The 24687-nt window shown below is 47.0% G+C and overlaps 1 protein-coding gene across 1 annotated transcript in view; it reads right to left on the bottom strand.

The window, feature by feature from the left end:
* Positions 1–224: 224 nt before the first annotated feature.
* PCGF2 (polycomb group ring finger 2) overlaps positions 225–24687 on the bottom strand; it is a 186333-nt gene continuing 161870 nt past the window's right edge. The window contains exons 9-10 of the mRNA XM_086924322.1: positions 23696–23776; positions 225–3152 (exon numbers count right to left, since the gene is read on the bottom strand). Coding sequence (XP_086780448.1) covers positions 2799–3152; positions 23696–23776 — 435 coding nt within the window. The 3' untranslated portion in view covers positions 225–2798. The remainder of the gene's footprint in view (positions 3153–23695; positions 23777–24687) is intronic.

Below are 24687 nucleotides of genomic sequence, written 5' to 3' on the forward strand. Positions count from 1 at the left end.
CTGGTCTACTAACCACTCACTAGATCCCTGTTTTTCCAGTCTGCGAGTTCAAATTTTCCTGGGTTAGAGCAGTGGCGGGCGGCTGGAGTTGTCTATTGGAGTGGTCCCCATCACCATCAGCAACCTGTGAGACGTTCTGTTTGGTAAACCCTCTACATGCAAAATTACATTTGCCCCTACCCTTGTCACCACCACCACCCTATGAATGTATCATTGTTTAATTGTCCAGAAGAATGACATTGCAGTATTTATTACATATTTCAAGCTGTATAATTGTACAAAGTATGATCAATAATGATATACAATGATCTGAATATATTACAGGACACAACACTGTACATGACGAAAGCAGACAGCACGCAAGGCGGCACCACTAACACTGGTGGGCGAATTATTCCCTCCCCACACCCCCCCCAGTCATCTGCTCCTGACAAACTCAACCCTGATCAATTCAAACGGATCTCTTACAATGACCTCTCCCGGACATCATGTACATCGAGCCGTCACCCTCCAGAGGCTTCTCAGGATCAATACAAAACGCTAATTTTCTCATTCTATGGGATGCCAAAGGATACCCTGTGCCTGGGTGGGAGGGTAGGGGTGCCTCCTGCAATAGCAAAGTGTCTAAGATATGGCACGATGCTGAACGCCCCATGAGCTGACTTCTAGTCCACAGTCCAGTCAACTAGAGCCACACCTTGAGATGTGAACTCTGGAATGCAAGATCTGGCTCACTCGCTCGGACCATTGCACGATCTGTGTGACACGATCTGTGTGAACTTCTGTTACTCTATGAGACTGGCGGGGGTGAAACAATGAAACAGCAGGGCAATAATTGAAGATTGGTGGATCATATGAGAGGCAAAACACTATACAGGTGATGTCATGACATGAGTACCCATACAAGACTGGGTTGTCACCGTTGTGATATGGGGTCTTCTTAGGAGACTCGATGGACCATAAGGTGAATAGGAGAAGCAGTGTGTGAGACGTAAGGCAAACCATAGGGGACGGAGGTCATCATATGAGCCTGGAGGGATGGTTACGTAAAACCAGGATTACCATGGGAGATTCAAGGGTCACAGTAAAGGAATAGAAGGGTCACAACATGAGATGTGACTGAGGGCCAACAGTTTACTACTGGGAGGTCATCCTAAAGGTCTGACTGGATGGTGACGACAGGTGAGTGCAGCATCATAAAGAGGGAACAGGAGCGTCACTGTATGTGCCCCTGCAGGCTCATACAGTCATGACGAGTCTCAGAAATGAGGCCAGGATACACTTCTACACTTTATGGACTGTATGTGCAGAAACTCCTACTGTAGGGAAGAGAGGAACTAATAATTTGAAGAAAAAATAAGCCTGGGTGAAGCTGGTGACCAAACACAATTTAAAGCATGAGGAATAGGCAGGTCATCTCAGCCCAGGACTTCTTACAGAAGGTTTCTCCAATTGTGGGCTTAAAGGACCACAAAATACTTTACTCTAACAACCCGGCTTTATCAAAGTTACTAAAATCAAGAAAAGATTGTAGAAGAAACGCATTTTTGGGAGGTTCTCGCCTGCTTCAGGTTGTGGTGAAAGCAGAGAAGCATCCAGGTGGAGTGCATGGCAGCCCTCTGCACCCATACAACCTCATCACAAATTCACTCGCGTATTTCTTGGCTTCTACATTCTTTTAAATCGAGGTCTGATTAGATTCTGCTCTGATTGGCCACGGGGTGTGGTACTATCCAGAGCAGCCTTGAGTGCTCCTGAAAATGCAGCCCACATAGTGAGACAAGCAAGAACCTGAATGAGGAGTTTGACATTAAACTGAACTCAAATGAGGAGTTCGGCACAGACTACCACGCTGCATTACAAGCCTTAGAACTTTTTTTGCTGTATGCTGGTTCCTCACCTACTGATTCAACATCCTTCTATTTACTGCAGTGTGGTACCCATGCGGCACTAGATCTGAACAGTATGCTGTAATCCATTCGAAGCTGGTCACATCTGCAACGTTTGAAAAGTTTGTCACAAAAAATTCAACTTTTTTTTTTACATATAAAAAAAGATTTCGGGAGAAAGTTCTCTCATTAAGTGTGTTTTTGTTAGTTTTCTCCCAGAAACTATGTTTAGTGCAAACCTATGTCAATTTTCTTCTTGTCGGTTACAAAGATTGAGAAGTGTAACAAAAAAAACCTCTAACTTGCAAACGTGAAATGTAAACAAGATGCTTTTTTGAGGCAAACCACTAAATGGCAGAGGAACGCACTGCCTCTGAAGTTAGAATAGGTCCATGCTTGAAAAATCCGTCGCAATGCCACACAGCACTACATCTCATGCGGAGCCTTCTCATGCTCATCCCTAGCTCCGAACTGAAGTGCAGTATTGTGCAGTCTACCCTTGCAGTGTACCTCCCCATTCATCGCTGTTGAGGTGTCCATGGTTTACAAGGGGCACGTAGAAGGATGTTGGCATGAAACATCACTTGCGCATGAAGGCAAAAATCAGAGGAGCTTCAGGGTGACCTTGAGTACTCACACGCTGCACATTCACAGAGTAAGTCAGATCAACTTCTCCTAAGAGGTAAAACTCATGCATGTGCACCCCAATAGAAAGCAAGGGATTGGGTGAGAGCAGCTTCCTTACCTCCAGGACACTTTCTTAAAGAAGCAGAAAATGTAACAAAGTCAAAAAACTGCTTTTATGCAACTGCTTCTTGCAGTTTAAATTAATCTGGTTGATCAATAGAAAATAAGTCTGTATAATTTTTTATGTACATATATACACAATCCGCAGAGTGCGCTTGCGCTTCAGGTTAATGGAGAAGGTGGAGTCCCGTTGACAGTCATGCTGCGCCCCCGGCTGGCAGACGGAGGTAACTGGTGGCAGTTCGAGGTGCCATTGTGCAAAGCGGGGGCAGGCATGTCACTGGGGGGGCTGGCATGGCTGCTGGGGTTCGGAGAGCCGTGGGAAGGTGTGGCTGGGCTGGTCATGGAGGAGCAGCAGGAGGCGGAGGGCACTGTTGCCGGGCTGTTCGCCTTGTCGCTGACGGAGTCGCACTCTGACGTCCCACTGGTGTTGGTGCCCTCCGAGTGGGCCGGGTGGCTAAGCTTCAGGCGCTTGTAGGCAGTTTGCACTCGGTACCGCAGGGGAAGGGGGCCATTCTGCATTAAAGAAATACAAAACAAAGCACAGTTGTAGGCAGACTAATTCAAAGGTACTACAGACTGAGACATGCACAAAATCACAAACAAGCAAAACGTACTCACACACGTTAATGTATTGTCACCACATTAAAACTGAAACACAATTGCACTAGTATTTCTTAACTTAAATGCCCTCTTGATATAGTGCTGGGATTACCGCATATTGATAAAGGTTTCAATTAGTTAGAGTTAAAGCAAAATGAGATTGAACCAGGTGCCACAAAAGTTCCTTTCCTCTCAGGTGCCCTTTCTCCGCTAAAGCGCCAAGATACTCCTTGGAGTAAACGCTGCGCTATATAAAAACCTCACATTCATTCATACACATCGCCATAGTGTGTAATGTGCATGGGTGGATGTGCCGAAGGACTTTCCATTTTTTGGCTAAAGTGGGTGTTTGGTTGCATGGACTACGCCAATTTTGTTTTCTACAGCATCACAAGTCAGGTGGCGATCATGTGATGTTGTAGGTGGTATGTTTTTGCTGACGTCATCTGCATAACTAGAAGATGTATGTAGGGGTAGTGTGGTGGGAGTGCGGTTGAGTTGGCAGCGAGAATGGGTTGACTTAATTTCAGCCACTGATAAATACTAGGGGCTGCATCTCAATCCATCATTTTTTCACCTTGTGCCATCTAAGATTAGACCTAGCCCAATGCAAATAAGCCTTGATTGTGCTCCAGTGTGATCAGTCCCGTCCAAAATGCCAAGCCAGGTCCTCTCTGAACTGGACACAAGCAACCCAGGGCCGGTTTCAGCCTAGCTGGGCCTTTTCAGTCAGATGCAGCCTTCTACTGGAGGCAGTGAACATGGGAACCATGTCTGGGCATACCCATCACACTTAAGAAGTCAGTGAAAAACACAAAAAAGTTATGGATGGAATGCTTGAATTATTCTTCTGTGTAGAGTCACTGCCTCAGCCACTGACTCCACTGTCCCAGAATATTGACTCTCCCACTGCACCAACTCCTCATATCTAGACTCGCTGTCTCAGAACACAGACTCCACTGTCCCTTAAGATGCGCTATCCCAGAACACCAACACCCCTGTCCCTGAGAACCGACTCTCCCAGTGCACCAGCTGCTCTTATGTCTAGACTCCCTGTCCCAGGACATCGACAACCCTGTCCCAGAATACTAACTCTCCCGGCGCACAAACTCCTTGTAGTGTTGTCATGATCTAATGTGGGTTGCCGGGGCCGATGTCATTGCTATGACGTCCCGTGTTCAGTGATGGAATGTAGTGAGAACCGTTAGGACTGTTGGTGTGGATCTTGCTGTAGGCGGACACACCTTCCTGCTCGCACCTTTATACTGAATAAACTTGATCTTACCTTTCTTCGTTGTACGGCTTGTCACTACAGAATTATGGAGAATTTTTCCTCGGACAGTGTTAAACACCATGAGGCGTAAGCTATAGTGGACTCAGAGCCATCAAGAGATATTTGTGTCACATTGCTCCCACGCCCTTGCCACTGGTGTCAGTAATAAGGACACTGCGCAGACTTATTAAATCTTGTAGGGGACTGCAGTACAAATGTTGTGCTTGATCCCCACACATTCCTGGTCTATTGCTGCATTCCAAATAAATCCTTTCTCTTTTTCAAAAGCTGCTGTAACCTATGCGTTTTAGTAGCAAATTTCTCCACATACGTTCTGTAAATTTTTGCTAGACCTAGGAAGGATCTAGACTCTACCTTTGAAGTAGGAGTAGGTGCCAATCTGATTGCCTTTACCAAGTCATTCTTGGGAGTAATGGCATCTTTCCTAACCTCATGTCCTAAATAGGTCACTGATCTCACAGCAAACTGACATTATTTTCATTTCACAGCCTGTCCCTTCTATGTTGATCTACCTAACAGTTGTCGCTAATCTCATATCGTTCCCTCCTTTTTTTGCCCATAATAAGTAGATAAGTCTTGAAAATCGGTTATCCCCTTGGGATCTCCCAAATGCTTATGCATCAACTGCTTGAACACAGCACCCACTGATGCTAGACCAAACGACATGCGCTTGCATCTGCAGCATCCAAAAGGTGTGATAAAAGATGTCAACTTCTTGCTAGAGTGGTGTAACGAGATGTGATAATAGGCAGGGGACAGTACAATAGTGGAGAACCACTGAACACACTTAAGTTTCTACAAGCAAGTTGTTGATCTTAGGAAGTGGAAACTTATCCACAATGATGTTCTTGTTAAGCTCTCTAAGATCAACACACAATCTAATCTGACCATTCTGTCTATGAGTGACCACCAAGGGTGCCAATCATTCAGCACTTTCTATAGGCTCAATAATACTATCCTTCTCCAGTTTGTTCAACTCCACCAACACAGCGTCTCTTATTTTTAATGGAATTTTACGAACTTTGTGACACACTGGTAAAGAACCTTCTTTGACAATGATCTTGGGCACAAACCCAGACAATTTACCAATTTTGCCAGAAAATACCCTTGGGAACCGTTCTTTCAGTTTACTCTCCATGGACGCTATTGGATTGTCCAACATCCGAACTTGATGCTTGCAATTAGGGTTAAGAGTAACACCCAAGGGCCCATGGTTAGCTTAACCTAAGACTTGACTGGCCCTTTTCTGAAATGTATAACTTTCCCAAAGCTCTTTTGCCTTTAAAATCAAATAGCAAGGACCTGTAACTCACCATAGGAATTTTGTCTCCCGGGAAAGTAACGGGATGAACATCCGTAGGCAATGAGAATACCAATCTAGCCAATGATGTGAATTCAAACATAGAGGAGGGCATTGTGAAATTAAGTGATGCTACTCGCTTAGAGAATGTTAAATGTACGATAATGTTCACGGAAGTGATGTTACTTGTGATGATGTTGCACAAATTCATACTAATGTATGTAAATGTACTTGGTTGCGTAGACAAGTGATCCTACTCAAGAAGCACAATAAATTTCTTATGGGTAGTGCTCACTCATGATATTTTGAGGGATGCTTACAGTACTACTGAATCTTATTTATATAAGGATTACACTGTTAATATAATGTTATCTTATTGTTGTAGTGTTTCTTAAGAGGCAAGCTGTGTGGTGCTGTCATGATCTAATGTGGGTTGCTAGGGCCAATGTCATTGCTATGACGTCCCTTGGTTTCGGTGTTGGAATGTAGTGAGAACTGTTAGGACTGTTGGTACAGACCTTGCTGTAGGAGGACGCACCTTCCTGCTCTCGCCATTATACTGAATAAACTTGATCTTACCTTTCTTGTTGTATGGCTTGTCAGTACACTCCTCTAATGTCTAGGCTCCCTGTCCCAGAACACCAACTCCACTGTCCCTGAATACTGACTTACCCAGTGCACCAACTCCTATGTCTAGACTTGCTGTCCAAGAACACTGACTACACTGTCCCTCAAGATTTGCTGTCCCAAAACACCGACACCCCTGTCCCTTAAGACTCGCAGTCCCAGAACACCGACTACACTGTCCCTTAAGACTTGCTGTCCCAGAACTCCGACACCCCTGTCCCTTGAGACTCGCTGTCCCAGAATACTGACACCCCTGTCTCTAAGTGCTGACTCTCTCAGTGCACCAATTCCTCTTATGTCTAGATTCACTGTCCCAGAACACCAACTCCACTGTCCCAGAATATTGAGTTTCCCAGCGCACTATCTCCTAAGTCTAGACTTCCTGTTCTAGGACACCTGCTCCACTGTCCCTAATGACGTGCTGTCCAGAACACAGACACCCCTGACCCTTATGACTCACTGTCCCAGAACACTGACACCCCTGTCCACGAGTACTGACTCTCCCAGCGCACCAAGTCATCTTATGTATAGACTCTCTACTGTAAAAATGTGTCTTTACGCTGTATGAACCTTACCATCTACTGTGTCCATTGAAATGAATTCTATGCATAATCTCCTTTTAATCTATGTTTTATTTCTGTACTCTTTTATGGCACGAACTGCCGAAATAAAGATTTAAAAGAAAGAAAGTATAGACTCTCTGTCCCAGAACAGGTACTCCACTGTTCCAAACCACGGACTCTCCTGTCCCCGAGTACTACTACTGTGGCACGTCTCTCCCAGTACCCCCATCTCCTCCTCTGACTGTGCCAACCTCCTGGCTCAGTCCTCCCACACCCGCTGTAATCTTCCGTACCCGCTTGCGCTCAGTAGCACAAACCAATCCCCTTTTAACCCGTGTTTTTTAGCAGGCCCGGCCTTCCCGCTATCTGCACATTCTGATTATCCGCCGGTACATCTCGTTCCTCACTGGACCCCGCTGACGCAGTGGAAAGTTTGTAATGGAAACACTGCGCGTCCCCTACCCGGGCTGGGGGCCCGCGCGGCCTGGGATACATTACACGTCAGCGTGTGGTACGGAGCCGGCACCTTGGGGGGCCCTGGAAACAGTCACGGTGTAATGTCACCGTGACCTCACGTCTCCCCACCCGAAGCACGGCGGACGCGAGGCCTCGGACGGAAATCAAAGCCTTCACTCGCGGGATCCGGTCACGGTGAGGCCGGCAGCACCTGGTTCACATCAGGGTTAAACCAGGAAGGAAAAGTTCGAGTTCGATTTAAAATCATCGAAAGATCAAATGTAAGCCTATGAATAGATCCACGTGGTTCTACCTCAGTTTTAGTATTATAAAACAAATTAATTGAGTTTTAAACAAAAGATCAGCTTAAAACCCATCTAAATGAACAACGCGAACATAGGCTTCCAGAACGTTCCCAGACCGCTCGCTTTGTGGCAACAGGCCCAGGTCGAGAATGACCCTTAGGGGTGAGGTAGATCAGCGTTGCAATAACAATGGCCAATACAGGGCGGAAACAAAAAGTTCTAAAGTCAGATTTGAAGACATATTTTTTTCAGTAACGCATATTATACATCAAGGAATTCGGGGGTAAAAATTACACTAGTTAAAAAAAAAATAATAAAAAAAAAAAAATATATATATATATATATATATATATATATATATATATATATATATATATATATATATAATTTAGGTGTCAAAAGGAAGGTAAGGCCAGATGGCTGTAAATGTCACACACTACTTCCAAGTGGCTTGAGTTGAAGGTAGCATTCAGCAAATAGAATGCACCACAGCCCTCGTTGTATGTGATGGAGGTCAGTAGTAACCTCCAGGAAAGTCAGGCATAAATCTCTTGCTCACATTCCCTTCAAAAACGTGGTTCAGCAAAACTATAGAGGGAGAGCTGCTTTCATAAGTCCAGCAAAAAAGTGTCTGAATAAAGACTAGAGTGGTCTTTTTTTGCAAAAGTAGGTCTCCAAGAGAAAGCCAGCGCCCTCCGACTTCCTTAAAGGTGTATTCTATTCGTATTGCTATTTCTACATTGCATGCACTCGAGATTAAAAGAGTGCCGTCCACGGCAATGGGGGGACACAACGGACCTCTGTTGGCAGAGGGGAGGGTACAGTTTGAGGCCTTGGGCACTCAGCAGTGGTCACAAGGTACGGGAGGGGTTCCTGGGGAGTGCACATTTTTTGGGTGATGTGGATGAAAAGTTCACACGACGAATCATAGTGCACTTGCCTCCAGGGATAGTCCACATGAACAGATGCGGTTCAAGTCTCCTCTATAAGCTTTTTCACCAACATCCTTGGATTAAAACCGCAGTGCAGCAGCTAAAAGGGCAGGAAATGTAACCCTCATTCCGGGCTTATAGGGTAATCCTCATGGGTTGTGGGACTGACGAGCAGTTCTGGCAACATGTGCAACATTACAGGGCACCAGTAGAGATGATCCACACTTGGGTTGGTTGCGAGGATCAACTGTGCAGTACTGGTATTTGACACAGTAAAATTCCACTTGGGTCCCACATCAATGGGTACCTCCGGTGTGTCCCAAGTCATTTGGGGGCAGGCCCCGTTACGCTTCTCTCAAACAGCAATTCTGCATATGCAAAACTGCAAAGAGCATTGCTTCACAACGCAGTGCTCAAGGGGCACTCTGCCTCAAGAATGCGGAAGAGACTCAATGTCCCAGAAGAGCCAGTCCAAGGAACCACCCTGTAGGGACTCAACGACACAAGCTGCTGGATCTCAACGAGTGCTGTAAAAGAGTTTAGGGATTGTTTGCAACTGTTTGAGAAAACAAAACCACAACACAGGGCAAGAGGACAGAGCTGGATGTCACGGTAGGAATTCAATTAATTTGATAGGGGCCCTTAGGATGAGGAGGGGAGTTTGGGAGACTAAGGCAGCTAGCTCATTGGCCACCCAACTAGCTCAATGCTCTCCAAACTCCCCTTTGTACATCACCTCGTATGAAGTTGCTTGCCCATATATGGACCTTCCTGCTGCAGTATCTTCATAGCAGGGATACCTGGACCCAGGGTAGAGGTCAACAGGAGACTAGACAAAAGGAAGAAATGGGTTTAAAACGAGTAGATGTTTGTTTCTTACCTTTAGCGAGCTTCCCTTGTCTTCACTAGATACATCCAACAAGTTTAAACTTCAGTGAGAATAGTGGCTTCTACTAGCCCTTCAACACCTAACACCGGTTAAAAATATATATTTTTTAAAATAGCAAAGCTATTGTGTTTCACTATATATATACACATCCACAGGGGTTAATTTGTAATCACAAATGAGCGTGGGTCATCCCAGAGGACCACCCCAAGAGAGTCAAAATATTCAAGAACAAATAGTTAATGGTATAAGGGAAGATATCCTTTCTCCACACGCTCAAATAAATGTCACATCACGAATCCTTAGGAAAAAAATGAAAAATTAATGAAGTAAAACCACGATGGACTGATCTCCATGAACAAAAAAAATGAAATCAAAAGAATCTCGTACGTTCTTGTTAAACGGAGACCATGCAGGAACGGCGTGTGCTCATATTTAAGTCCTATTAAGAAAGCATAAATTAGGTCAGACTAGGAAAAAATGTTTATGCATACTAAAGGTCAGAATAGAGTGGACTGCATATGAACACATCAGAGCCAAAGAAAGAAGGAATGGAACGTGTTCATGTTGAAATTGAACTAAGAAGGAACTGTGCGTGTTCCTAGGAGCCTTGGACTAGGCACACATTATATATATTAAAATTACCACAAAATTAAAAAGAAGAATGCAGAATCATATCACTGTCTGCTAGGAATGTGCACGTTGAATATTAATGTTAGATTACGAAGAAATTACATTGTGTTTATATTCAAGTTCACGTTCGGAGGAAAAGAGTTTTTATTCAATTTAGATTAATACGAAACTTTAGATGTTCATTGTAGCCCCACTGAGGAGGAACGGAGAGTGAGCATGCAACAGTCAGACACAGAAGGAATTGTACATGATCAAATTACAGTCAGGTAAAAAAGGAATTGTACGTGGTCACTTTACCATCAGGTAAAGAAGTGATAGAGCGTGGTCACATCACCATTAAGTAACAACATGGTTACTTACCAGTGAGTCCTTTTTCAGCTTGAAGCAGTTGCGTAGCGAAACTTGAGAGGGCCCCCTGCAGAGTACCTGGAGGGGCCCACCTCTGGACTCACTCAGGAGCTCTCAGGCCAGGGTACTGTGCTGAGGGGGGGCCTCCTGGCGCTCGGGGGCCTTTGTTATACAACTGTTTTGAAGAGTTTTCTGGATTCACGTGCTATGCATTATTCTGCCATCTAGTGGTTGAGTCCTGAAACTCTTAATCCTTTTTTAGGTCTCGCCTGTTGTCGATGCGCATGCGCATCGAGCAAAGCGAGACTATTGCGAGTTATCCACACTTTATCTGCACTGCAAGGAATCGTGGCGATTCCTTGCAGTGCCCGTGAGTTTTAAGGTCAATGCGCATGCGCATTAAGCTTATGCGCATGCGCATTGACCTTAAAAGTCACGGGCGCGTGCACGTCCGTCTTTGTTTACCCCTCCGCCCCCTCCCGCCGTGTCGCATTTCTCCTCCCCCTCCCCTCTCTTCCTTCCGTCGTGTCGCACCTCTCCCCTCTCCGCCCCCTCCCCTGCCCGCCCCCTCCCGCCGTGTCGCATTTCTCCTCCCCCTCCCCTCTCTTCCTTCCGTCCTGCCGTGTCGCACCTCGCCTGCACGTTTTCGGCAAGGAACTTTGCCAGCGCTTGTTTCTCCGTGCAATTAATTAATGTTCTTACTTATAACTGCTGAGTTTTTCCTCTTTCACAAGAAGGCATGGCGAGCATTGTACCGAATCCCGCCCTTGGGTGAATTTAAACCCACTGTGCCAGGAATTGTCTCATAACTAAATCAACGCCCTTATTGAGATAATTAACACGGTGTGCTTGAATTTCCTTTTCAGTTTAAGCATTTGGAGCCGCTCCGTAAACACACCAGAATATTTTTTCCCATTTTATTCCTATTTACGCTACCACAGTTACCGCATTTTGCCTGTTAATGCCCTTAACAACGAGGATGTAAGAAGTAACTTGTGCAACACACAAGAATAACACAGAGGTGCCTTAGTACACTGCTGAGAGAAAAAGGTGTGTGTGGCTTTTTTGTTTCCATTCAAATCATCTGTGTTGGAACTGCTTTTGCAATACAAATGAACTCCGTTTCCTGTACGGTGCCAAAACCCATAAATTTGCTGGATCATTTAGCGCTCAAGTGGGTGACAAATTATACAGATGCGCATTATATTTGCGCTGTGTGCTCAAAGTGTTATTTCACCTAAATTTAACAATCGAGGAAAAAGCAATGTTTTTACACCTTTTATTCCCTCATTACAAGGTTTGGGTCACTGTTCTCACCAGAGAGTAACCGTGGTAACAGGAGTGCCAAACACAGGTCAGCTTAATGTGCTTCCAGTCCCAAATGCACGCTGATGTAAGATAGACTGTAGAACCATTTCCACCATTTTTTTTCTACTAACGCTTATATTCAAATGCACCATTGGCTGATGTTCTCCAGGAGTTGCCACATAAGAATTATAAGAATCAGTGACCAATGAAACGTAATTTTACCCTCAACCCCTCACCCACCCTCAACCCCTCACCCACCCTCAACCCCTCACCCTCACTCACCCTCAACCCCTCACTCACCCTCACTCACCCTCAACCCCTCACTCACCCTCACTCACCCTCACTCACCCTCACTCACCCTCACTCACCCTCACCCTCAACCCCTCACTCACCCTCACCCTCACTCACCCTCAACCCCTCACCCTCACCCACCCTCAACCCCTCACCCACCCTCAACCTCACTCACCCTCAACCCCTCACTCACCCTCACTCACCCTCAACCCCTCACTCACCCTCAACCCCTCACTCACCCTCACCCTCAACCCCTCACTCACCCTCACTCACACTCACTCACACTCACTCACCCTCAACCCCTCACCCTCACCCACCCTCAACCCCTCACCCACCCTCAACCCCTCACCCTCACTCACCCTCAACCCCTCACTCACCCTCACTCACCCTCAACCCCTCACTCACCCTCACTCACCCTCAACCCCTCACTCACCCTCACTCACCCTCAACCCCTCACTCACCCTCACTCACCCTCACTCACCCTCACCCTCACTCACCCTCACCCTCAACCCCTCACTCACCCTCACTCACCCTCACCCTCACTCACCCTCTCACCCTCACCCACCCTCAACCCCTCACCCACCCTCAACCCCTCACCCTCACTCACCCTCAACCCCTCACTCACCCTCAACCCCTCACTCACCCTCACTCACCCTCAACCCCTCACTCACCCACCCTCAACCCCTCACCCTCACTCACCCTCAACCCCTCACTCACCCTCACTCACCCTCAACCCCTCACTCACCCTCAACCCCTCACTCACCCTCACTCACCCTCACCCTCAACCCCTCACTCACCCTCACTCACCCTCACCCTCACTCACCCTCAACCCCTCACCCACCCTCAACCCCTCACCCACCCTCAACCCCTCACCCTCACTCACCCTCAACCCCTCACCCTCACTCACCCTCAACCCCTCACTCACCCTCACTCACCCCCAACCCCTCACCCACCCTCAACCCCTCACCCTCACTCACCCTCAACCCCTCACTCACCCTCACTCACCCTCAACCCCTCACTCACCCTCACTCACCCTCACTCACCCTCACCCTCAACCCCTCACTCACCCTCACTCACCCTCACCCTCACTCACCCTCAACCCCTCACCCTCACCCACCCTCAACCCCTCACCCACCCTCAACCCCTCACTCACCCTCAACCCCTCACTCACCCTCAACCCCTCACTCACCCTCAACTCCTCACCCACCCTCAACCCCTCACCCTCACTCACCCTCAACCCCTCACTCACCCTCAACCCCTCACTCACCCTCACTCACCCTCAACCCCTCACTCACCCTCACCCTCACTCACCCTCACCCTCAACCCCTCACTCCCCCTCACTCACCCTCACCCTCACTCACCCTCAACCCCTCACCCACCCTCAACCCCTCACCCACCCTCAACCCCTCACCCTCACTCACCCTCAACCCCTCACCCTCACTCACCCTCAACCCCTCACTCACCCTCACTCACCCTCAACCCCTCACTCACCCTCAACCCCTCACTCACCCTCACTCACCCTCACCCTCAACCCCTCACTCACCCTCAACCCCTCACACTCACCCACCCTCACTCACCCTCACTCACCCTCACTCACCCTCACCCTCACTCACCCTCACTCACCCTCACCCTCACTCACCCTCAACCCCTCACCCTCACTCACCCTCAACCCCTCACCCACCCTCAACCCCTCACCCTCAACCCCTCACTCACCCTCACTCACCCTCAACACCTCGGCCTCACCCTCACTCACCCTCAACCACTCACCCTCACTCACCCTCAACCTCACTCACCCTCACCCTCACTCACCCTCACTCTCACTCATCCTCACTCACCCTCACCCACCCTCAACCCCTCACCCACCCTCACTCACCCTCAACCCCTCACCTCACTCACCCTCAACCCCTCACCCACCCTCAACCCCTCACCCTCACTCACCCTCAACCTCATGCTAAAGATTTACAAAAAAACCCATAAACAATTCTAAAAGCACTAACTCTAATGCTGCGAGACCTATTGCATTTCTAATGCTTGTTTCTTTCATTCCTTTTTAGGTCGAGCCTGGGCAGCGCATGCGCTGTTCTGAGAGGCATGCTATAATGTACACTCTGGCTTGAAGCCCCTCATTTTTTGTTCCAGTTCGTCCATTTTATAGACGCATGCTTCTGTTTAGTCAGCATGTCTAATAACTCCCAACTTTTGTTGTTTTAGATCCTCCCTTCGAACTGCCCCAGCTACAGGTGGTTTCCGCTTTCTTTTATTAACGTGTATTTGTGAGCACTCCTTTTTTCTCCACCTCATAGGCACGCAGCGCTTTTTCAACTCTTTCATGTGATCACCCAAACGTAACATGGTTGAGGCAAACATGGCCAATAATTTACAACTGAATCGTGGCGGTATCTACAATCTTTCGTGGGATTATCCACATGTAACATGGCTGATGCTTTTTAATAGAATGCCAAGGGATTCAGCTTTATGTAACCGGTTGTTTTGCACCCAAAATAACAATAAATAGTACAGCACCCAATATAATGTGCTACATGGATAAATAAATACTTATAAGGTCCCGAAGGCGAGACCTATTGCATTGCAAATGTTTTTTTTTTCTGTCCGTCGTCTGTGGCCATTTGGTGGTATGCCCATCCTCTTGTGCCATCAGATGTGCGCTTAGTTAGCCTCTGCGTGGTTGTCGACTTCAGATTATTTTTTCCTCCTTGGTGACCTCAGTCTTTCTTGGCTTCTTGACAATTTTTAGCATCACAGTGTCACCCTCCTCGCAACCTCATTTTTCTGGGAAGGCGGAGGGTCACATGAGAATCCAGAATATTCTTCAAGCTGCAAAACTACTCCTACTGGTAAATAACCATTTCAGTTAGCAGCATGAATCCTGTTGTGGAATCACATACAGTACATTTTGTAGTGGTGTTCTGTTTTCTCCTGGAGGTGGTGTTAAAATGAGGTGCAGTTTGCGAATAGGTGTTTCAGCAAGCTCTGTCCCACTTGTGACTCTTTGTTCAACAAGATATCCATGCAATAGTGCTTCGTGAAAGTATGAATAGATGACCAGGTGCTCGTCATGCTTAGGTCTCTTACTGGCACGTTTGCTAGGAATACTAAGGGGGCCCCTTACTTTGTTGTGGAATGAACTCTAGGTCCTGCCTCCAGACGCGTCTGCTTCTTGGTAGCAGCATTGTAGTGTTTGCACCAGCCATCTTGCAATGGTGTCCTTTGTTACTGGTATTCTTTTCTTGAATTAGTGAAGAACATGAAGAACTGGTTTTCTTTCTGATCTCTTTAGTTCTTTCCAGGTAATACAGCACTGTCCTGCAGATGTCCAGCATGTGTAGGACTCTTTTGGCCTGTGTTTTTGGTTGTTGTTGGAAGAAAGCTGGGAGATGAAGCCTTGTTTTATGTGGAACTGGGACATGACTTTTGAAAGGAAGTGCAGGTCTGTCCGCATGACAATTCTGTCCTTGTGTATTTGTAGGTAAGGTTTCTGTGTGGTTAGGGCTTGCAGTTCTCTCACCTTACGCGGTGATGTGACTGCAACTCAAAAGGGGTTTTATTTTAAGGTCAGGAATCGCAGTTCTGCCTTGTGCACCAGTTCGAAGAGTGCTTTTCTTAGTTGTGGGAGTAACAGGTTAAGGTTCCAAATCGGTGTTGGTACAAACATGGGTGAAGCTAGTCGCTTTACCCCTTCTAGGGACCTTTTAATCACTGGTGCCATGAAGGGGCTTCTTCTTAGGTGTCCTCTTTTGTAGGCTACTATTGGAGCCACGGGTACCTTTAAGTGAGGCATGTCAGGTTGTCATCTAGCAGGTGTGTGGGGTATCTGACTACTGTGGTGTCTTTTGTCCTGTGGTGGAGTAGTTCTTTATCCCTGCAGCACAGAAAGTATCTCTACCATTTTGCTGAATAGCACCTTCTTGCACTCTTGCTTTTGCCTCTTTTAGGATGTCTATTGACCATTTTGGGAGGTTCAGGAGGCCAAACGATGTCATCATGAGCCATGTTGCTAGACTCAAGGTGTTTATTTCCGGGAGATGGACTCTTTCCCCTTGCATGGTGAGAAGGTTGTGCCTTGTCTGCAACTTTAAAACGTTTCCCTGTGCCCTCACCACCAGGTCTAAGAACCATGTTTGTCTAGCCCTCTGAGGGGCAATTAGAATCATCATTATGCATGACTGTTTGCACTTGCTTATGGCCTGGGGTAGGTTATGTTATGTTAAATGTATTTTGTATAACGCAAAATCACCTCTAAGCGCTTTTTAGAAAGAGTGACCGGGAGCACAGACGGCAATCGGCAGGCAACAGATTTATACTGTGACTAACGTCTCCCTGAATAGGAGCGTTTTAAGTTGTTTTCTAAATGTGAGAAGGACCGGTACCCTACGAAAATGCTCAGGTAAATTGTTCCAAATTTGTGGAAGCATGACAGAGAACACTCTACCCCCTTTGGAGTTGGTGATGTATCGGGGAGAGATTAAACGGCAGGCCTCAGATGATCGCAGCGTCCAGCCGGGAACATAGTTCTCCAGGCGTTCATTTATGTACATTGGTGCTTTGCCATAAATTGCTTAATGGGCAATACAGAGGCCTTTGAAGTGAGCTCTTTGTCTGATTGGAAGCCTGTGCAACTTGTGTAAAAGGGGGGTAGCACAAGTCTTTCTAGGAAGTCTATAGACGAGCCTGGCAGCATCATTCTGCACTACTTGCAGTCTCTTAATTAGTTTCTGGGGGAGCCAAATGTAAAGGGCATTCCCATAATCCAGCCTTGAGATGACAGACGCAGATACAATTGCCTGTAAAGAGGCAGTTGACAGAAGAGTGGCAAGTTTCCGCAGCTGCCTCATCAACCCCATACAGGTTTCCACCACTGTGGTGTCCTGGCTGGACATGGACAACTCAGAGTCAATTTTTATACCCAAGCTTTTTACAACCGGGACTGGTATGGGGGCAGTACCCAGTTCTGGTGGCCAAAAGAGATCACATCAAGGGCTAGTTTTAGTTGGAATGGCAAGCACTTTGGTCTTATCCAAATGTATTTTCGGAGAATTGGCCGTCATCCAGTTTACGGGGAATTGGTGGAAAATCAAATTCAAATCTCTCTGACCAGTTTATCAACAGGGATTTCTCCCTTGGAGCGGTGGTGTGGGTGCCTGGCTGCGAAATCTTGGCATTGTGCATTTTCTGGTGTTGCGAAGAGGTTGATCTCTTGTGTGCCTCCGTGTGTGAAGAGCTCCTGGAGGACCTGTCCGTTTAGCTCCCATTCGTGCGATACAGGATTGTCTCCTTACGTCTGACTGCCTTTTCGTTTTGCACTCCTGGTAGGTGTATTGTTATTAAGGTTATTCTGCTTTCATTGGCCCATGTCCATATTTCATGGGCTAGTTTGGACAGCACATGTGATTTTACTCCTCTCTGTTCAGCTAGAACATCGTGGTTGGGTTGTCTGTTTGTATCTGTACTGTCTTTTCCTTCACTTGTGCCTGAAAAACCTTGAGGGCCAGGAAGACAGTCTTTAGTTTCAGGACATTTATGTGCTGGATCGCTTCCTCCGCTCTCCAGAGTCCTCAGATTTGTAGCTCTACCATGTGTGCTCCACAGCCTAGTTGGGATGCATATGTGGGGATTGCTGTAGGTCGAGGTGGTTGTGTGGAGGGACGGCCCACTGATATGTTGTTCATATTCCACCATTTCATCTCTTCCTACGCTTTATACGTCACAACCAATAGATCCCCCCTGACTCCCTGTTGCCTGTGACCATTGATTTTGGATCCACACTTGGAGGGGTATTGTGTAGTCTTGCATGTGTTGTAAGGGGGATTCAGGAGGCCATCATTCTGCCCACAATCCTCACTGTCAGAGATTGCTCCTTGAGTTAGCAGCGAGCTTGCTCTGTCATTGCTTGAACCCTCAAGGGTAGAAAACGTTTTCACCTCTACCGTGTTGATCCTTTCTCCTAAAAAGGTCTATTCCCTTTCTAGTTTCCTGGATGATTTTTCGATTTGGATTGGGAAACCTATCCTGAGGAGGGTGACCATGACAATTCAGATGTTCTTCTCACACTGGTGGAAGGAGTTTGCTTTTACTAGCCAGTTGGTCAGGTATGGGTATACGTGGATCTCTCTTCTTTCGAGTGTGCCTTCTTTCTTGGTTTGGTTCCTGGGGTGTCTTTAAGATTTCTATGTCATACGCGTGTTCGACAATGTTGAGGATCCACTTGTCTGATACGACCCTCCTCCACTCTTGGATAAAGGGCTTTATTCTGCTCCTACTGGTATGTGCAAGGTGGCTGGCCTGTGGATTAACTTGGCTGAGGAGATGCATCCTCTGGGATGCAGTCCCTTACTCTCGCTCAGCCATAACAAATAGTTTCTTACCTGTCGGTGTAGTTTTGTAGCTTGAAGATCTTTCTGGATTCACTATGCTGTGCATTATTCCGCGATCTGGTGGTTGGGTCCGGATTCGTAGTCTTTTTTCTCTCTTTTTTTTTTTTGTAGCCCAGGTGGGCGTCGACGTCCCACCATTTGGTGCACCTTCGTGACGTTGGCACGCTTCCTGCGGAAGCTCCCACCCTTGGGCGCCATCTTCAGATTCTTTTTTCCGCCGTTGGGTCTGGATCGTCGCATGAAGCTCTGGAGAAGTTTCAGGAGAAAAGAAGGAAATACACAGAGTTTTTGAGAAAAAAGGACCGAGGGAAGTCGGAGAAGAAGACCTCCTAGAGCCAGAACGAAGAAAGAGGAGAAAACCTCGTGATACTCGACGGCCAAGGAGAAAGCGCGCGCAGGGGGCCCCCTGAGCGAGCACATGGACAACACCCCATTCAAGTTCTGCCGTAATTGCCACCACAAGTACGCGCAGAAGGACCAGCATCCGGTCTGCAACCTCTGCCTGCCGATCGACCACTCCAGCGAGGATTGCAACGCCTGTTCAATCTTTACGCCGAAGACTTTGAGAGTTCGTGAGAGACAGAGGGTGGCCCACCACACGATGCAAGGGAAAGGGACCACGCCGACCCTCTACCAGCTGGGTGCCTCCTCCGACGAAGAGGAGAACATCGCCGAGGGTCAGTGTGCTCTCTGTAGCTGCCACTGTTGCGCTATTGCTTGCTGTCAGGTGTGGTGGTAGGCCTTCTCATGGGGGCTGCCCCTCTACTTGCATGGCCTTGAAACTGTAATACTCCAGTGGCCTTGAAACTGTAATACTCCAATGGCACTTGCTGTGTCATTGTCCTTCAATTGCTGGAGTGTTTCATCCACTGCAGTGCTGTACAGGTGTTCTTCAGTGAAAGGGGTGCTAATGATGCTTGCAAGTACCTTGCTTTTGAACCCCGACACATGTAGCCAGGCGTCTTCTCAGTATTGTGCCCATGACCATCTGTCGACTGGCCGTATCTGCGGTGTCCAGGGCAGATTTGAGGCATGTGTTTGAAATGGTCTTGCCTTCTTCCACTAGGACAGTTGCCCATTTTTGGAACGCCTCTGGGAGGGGCTTCATAAGTTCGCCCATTTCTTCCCAGTGCTGATGGGCATACCGGTTTAGGAGTGTTTTCGACTTTGCAATTCTTCACTATGGGACTGCTCCTCTCTCCATTTTTCATCCTACCATCTACACCCTCTCTCTTGCTCACTTTTTCAGATGGAGGGCCCATGAAAGTGGGGATGTTGCCTCTCATTCTTGCCGTCGCCACTATAACAGAGTCTTCTGTGGCATTCCTCTAATGTATAGTAGGTCTCTGGAGGAGTGTTTATACTTTTTCTCCACTCTAGGGGTCACAGCCTTGCCTGTCCTAGGACACTGGGTGTGGTGCAATATTGGTTCCTACTCTGTGACATCACAAGCGTTTCAAGGAAGAAACGTCTGTGACTTCTCCTCTTCAAGCTGTACTCCATATTTGTCCACTGCCCTTTTCACAGCGGTGTTGTGCGTGGCAATATTATCTGGAGGAGATGTCTCGAAGGGTAGGAGTGGATTCCCTCTTCGGGAGAGTCAGCTTCGATATCTTGCAAGCCATTGACATTTTTGACTTCGGGGAAGAGTCTCTAGTTATTGCCAAGCTCTTCGTCCTTTAAGAACATTTCAGTTTCTTCTTCTTGTGGCTGGTGTTGTCGGCGGGTCTCGTTCAAACTCCTTTGGTTCTTCCTGGCTTGGTTCCACCTGACGCCTTCGAAGGGATTAAAAATTCCCAAAGCTTCTTAGTCGTTTTTCGTTTGCAGGACTGCTGCCATTTCGGCCTCGAGGCGCCTTTTCTTTCTTTAAAAGTCAATCGCCTTTTACTCAGCATTGATGGTGGTCAATGTTCTTTAATTCAGAGCCTCTCTCGCTTAACCTTTGACACTGAACATTTCTCTAGGGTTGGGGGTGTGGGGGTTTTCGGGGGGCTTGGGGACACCACTGGTGTCCTTGTGTTTCAATTTACTTTCAGTCGACAAATCTTTCGGCATCAAGGTAGTCTTTTAGTACTTTGAGTCCACCGACTTTTGGTTTGCTGAATTTTGGTTGTCGCTACCCTGCGTTGTCCCGGTACCTGAAATATTTTTTGGGGGAGGGGTCTCCCACCTTGTGCTTCTTAGAGGGACCAGGTGTCATCTTGACGATCTCTCACTCAATGTCAGACTCTACCGCTTGAGCTGCTTCTTTGCCCCTGTAGTACTCTTCCTCGCTGGAGAGCCGGAGGTCTTTTAAAGATGAGCTCTTTCTAATGCACCTGAATGGTAGAGTAGTGTGCCTTTCTCTGCTAGTCTCTAGTCATCAGTGTTTTCTGAGAAGAACTTGGTGTCTGCCTTCAGCCTTCTTTGTTATGATCCCTGGGTAGGTAGAGGTTACAGACCTCCTTCTGGGCAAACTTGTGGTGGCACTCCGGGTAGAGCCTACAAGGAGGGTTCTCCATTTGCCGCAACAGGTCCTCAGTTCTGTCAGGGCATTCTCCAACCACATAATTGCCCTTTCACAAGTTGCCCCTGCTTCGATGCGGTTTGGTGTTTTTCGGTTCTTTTTTTTAACTTTTTTCTTCCACAGATGTTCCTTGTGATAGATCTTTCTCTCTCTGTCCTCGACGATTATTCAAATTTCTAGCCCTTTTCTTCAGTATCCACAGAGGTTTTGCTGATGCTTCCAGACCCAACGGCGGCAAAAAGAATCTGAAGATAGTGACCATGTACAGAGGCTTCCGAGGGGCACATCTGAGGCCGCAAGAGGATGGGCATAGCACCAAATGGTCACAGACTATGCCCAGCAGAACAAATAAATAAAAAGAAAAGAAAAGAAAGAAGAGGACTTACAAAGTTTCCGGATAAAACCACAAAATGGAGGAATAATGCACAGATGTGAATCCACAAAAGGATTTATGCTGTAAAAATAGGAAACTATATATGGTGACAAGAGTTGTACATTGTCACATTTACCATCAGACAAATAAAGAATTGTACATGTCCACATTACTGTCAGGTAAATAAGGAACTGTATATGGTCACAAGACTTGCATAGGGCCATATGACCATCAATTAAAGAACTAATTGTGCATGGTTGGTATTACCATCAGTAAAAGAACAAATGGTAAATGGTGACTTTATTGCCAGATAATGAAGGAATTGTACATGGTCACATTATAGTTGAGTAAATAAGGAATTGTACATGATCACATTACCGTCAGGTAAATAAGGAATTGTATGTGGCCATGTTACTCTCAGGTAAATAAGGAACTGAACATGGTCACAAGAACTGTACATGGCCACTTTACTGTCAGATAAATAAGAAACTGTACATGGTTACATAAGTGTCGGTAAATAAAGAATTGTACATGGTCACATTACCATCGGGTAAATAAGAAATTGTACATGGGCACATTACCCTAATAAGAAGCAACAGAGTGTACAGTCCTGTAAAAAAGGAATGCAGATGGAGATATCAAACATATTCATCTTAAAATCTTAGAATGCGATATTTCTTTATAAAATTAGCAGGTGGTGTTCATAGACCACATGTTCCATTGGCATATGTTGCGTACCATGAAGCAATCCTCAGATCACAAGGAATGCCGACATACCACGTTTTATGTAAGGAAGTATTGTTCATGCTTGAAAGACTTTCTCAAATCATGCTTTTCACTCAGTCCGGACATAGACTCAGGTGACTTATACTCCATATACTTCACAATGTGATAAGGAAAGATATATCTCCAGATGGTCTCTCCCACAGTGAAAGATAAGGAGAGGGCGTCCACACGTGTAGGGGAGGATGTTGACGTGGATAGCAGATGGGAGTTGACGCGGGCAATGGTGGGAGAGGGCATAAGGGATGGTGTTGATGCAGGTAGATGATAGAGAAGACATCGATAGGGGAGGGAGGTTGTCACTATGGATAGGAGCTGAGAGAAGCATTGACGAGGATAAGAGATCGAGAGATACGTTGATGTGAAGTAGAGGACATTGACGTGGATAGGCAATAGAGAGAGGCACTGATGCCGGTAGAAGATGTGACGTGGATATGGTTGGAAAATGAGAGAAGGCATCAGGGATGGCGTAGATGCAAGTAGGAAATGAAGTTGGTATTGGCGTGGATAGTTAATGGAGGAGCGCCAATGTGGGTAGGCGATAGAGGGCGCGGATGTGGATAGGAGATGGAGTGACGCATCAACCCGAATAGGAGAGGGAGAGAGGTGTTAACACGGGTAAATCGGAGAGGGGGTTGGAGATGGCTTTGATACAGGTATGATATGGGCAGGGTCACTGGAATTATGCAATTCCGAGGCTGGGGCTTTTTTTGCATTGCTATGGATTTGCCACACAATCCATTATCTACTGCATCATCTGCAAATTTAAAAAAAATAATGTCTTGCTCTAACAGATCAAAAGTTACTAAAATGTATGGACATCTGTTTGCTTACAGTTAAAGGTCATTCGCAAAGGTTAACTGGTCATCTTTAAGTTGTTTGTTTCTGTATTTGGTTATCTAACTGTTTCCAGTGAGGTGCAGTCTTTGCCTGGACATTATTACCAGTTGTAAAAATGAAAAATAATGAAGTAATAACTATCAAATAGTGCCATAGTAGGCCACATATTTAGCCTTCTTTTCTGCAAAATGTAGTCAACCCTGCTGCATAATTCCAGTGGCCTTGGAAAATAGTGGCTGGCCTTACATGAATAGGAGAAAAGGGAGGGCATTGACATGGGTAGGAGATAGGCCAAGGCCATCGATATCGGGAGACGATGGGGGCGGGAGTGGCGATGGAGAGTAGCCTTAACGCAGATGGGACAGGATTTGAGGATTGTGCATAAGGGGGTAGAAGATGGGGTGCATCAACGTGGGTAGGAGAATGGAAGGATGCATCAACATGGGTGGGATATGAAAAGAGGGCATTGATTGCTGGTAGGAGAGGGCATTGATGCAGACTGGTGATAGGGAGAGGGTGTCGATGGGGCGAGGAGATGGGGTGGGCATCGACGTGGGTAGGAGATGGGAAGAGGGTTTTGGAAATGGAGCTTTATTGCAAGAATACCACATCCACTTACCCGCCTCCATGGATAGATATATGCAATGTCCATGAGGGTGTAATAGTCCTTCAGTGGCTCATCTTCATACAGGACTTCCACCTATAGGAAAGAGGAAGCATAGGTCAAGAGTAAAGACTGGATAGAGAGGGCTCACAGAAAACTTCAGTGTCACAGATATGCAACACGTTAAAGAAACTACAGCTTCCGCCTACGAGTAAGATATTGATATGCATAATTCAGAAACTACACTACGGCATGGTACCCAAGAGAACTCTCATAATGTAGTTCAAACTTCATGGGGTAGAGAGTAGGGTCTCTGTGTCCGATGACGGATACTGAGAATATCAAAAAGGATCAATGCTCACTACTTGAGGCAATTATACAGGTATCTGCACAAGGTAAACTCCATCTGCTGGAGGCTGAGGACATCAGCACAGTACCAATGCCCTGTGCTGAAGGGGGACTGACTCCTGGTGGCCGACCACACTGGGAACAGCACCAACACCCACCGACCATGCACGCAACCTAGGATTCATCCTCGATTCCTCCCTCTCCATGTCTAAACAGGTCAAGGCCGTCTCCTCCTCCTCCTTCTACAACACCCTCCGCATGATTCGCAGGATCTACAAGTGGATCCCGACCGAAACAAGAAGAACGGTGACACAGGCCCTCGTCAGCAGCAGACTGGACTACAGCAACGCACTCTACGCAGGAATCCCAGCCAAACACCTACGACGACTACAACGCATAAAAAATGCCTCCGCCCGACTGATCGTCAACGTCCCCCACCGCAGCCACAACACCCCCCACCTGAGAGTCCTACACTGGCTCCCCGTCGACAAGAGGATCACCTTCAAGAGGATCACCCAAGCACACAAAGCGCTCCACAACACCGGACCAGCCTACCTGAACAGCAGACTCAGCTTCTACACCCCTCCGCTCCGTCAGCCTCACCCTCGCCGCTGTCCCCCGCATCCAACGAATAACCTCCGGCGGCAGATCCTTCTCCT

The sequence above is a fragment of the Lissotriton vulgaris genome, chromosome 5, assembly GCF_964263255.1.
Source record: "Lissotriton vulgaris chromosome 5, aLisVul1.2, whole genome shotgun sequence".
NCBI classification, from domain to species: domain Eukaryota; kingdom Metazoa; phylum Chordata; class Amphibia; order Caudata; family Salamandridae; genus Lissotriton; species Lissotriton vulgaris.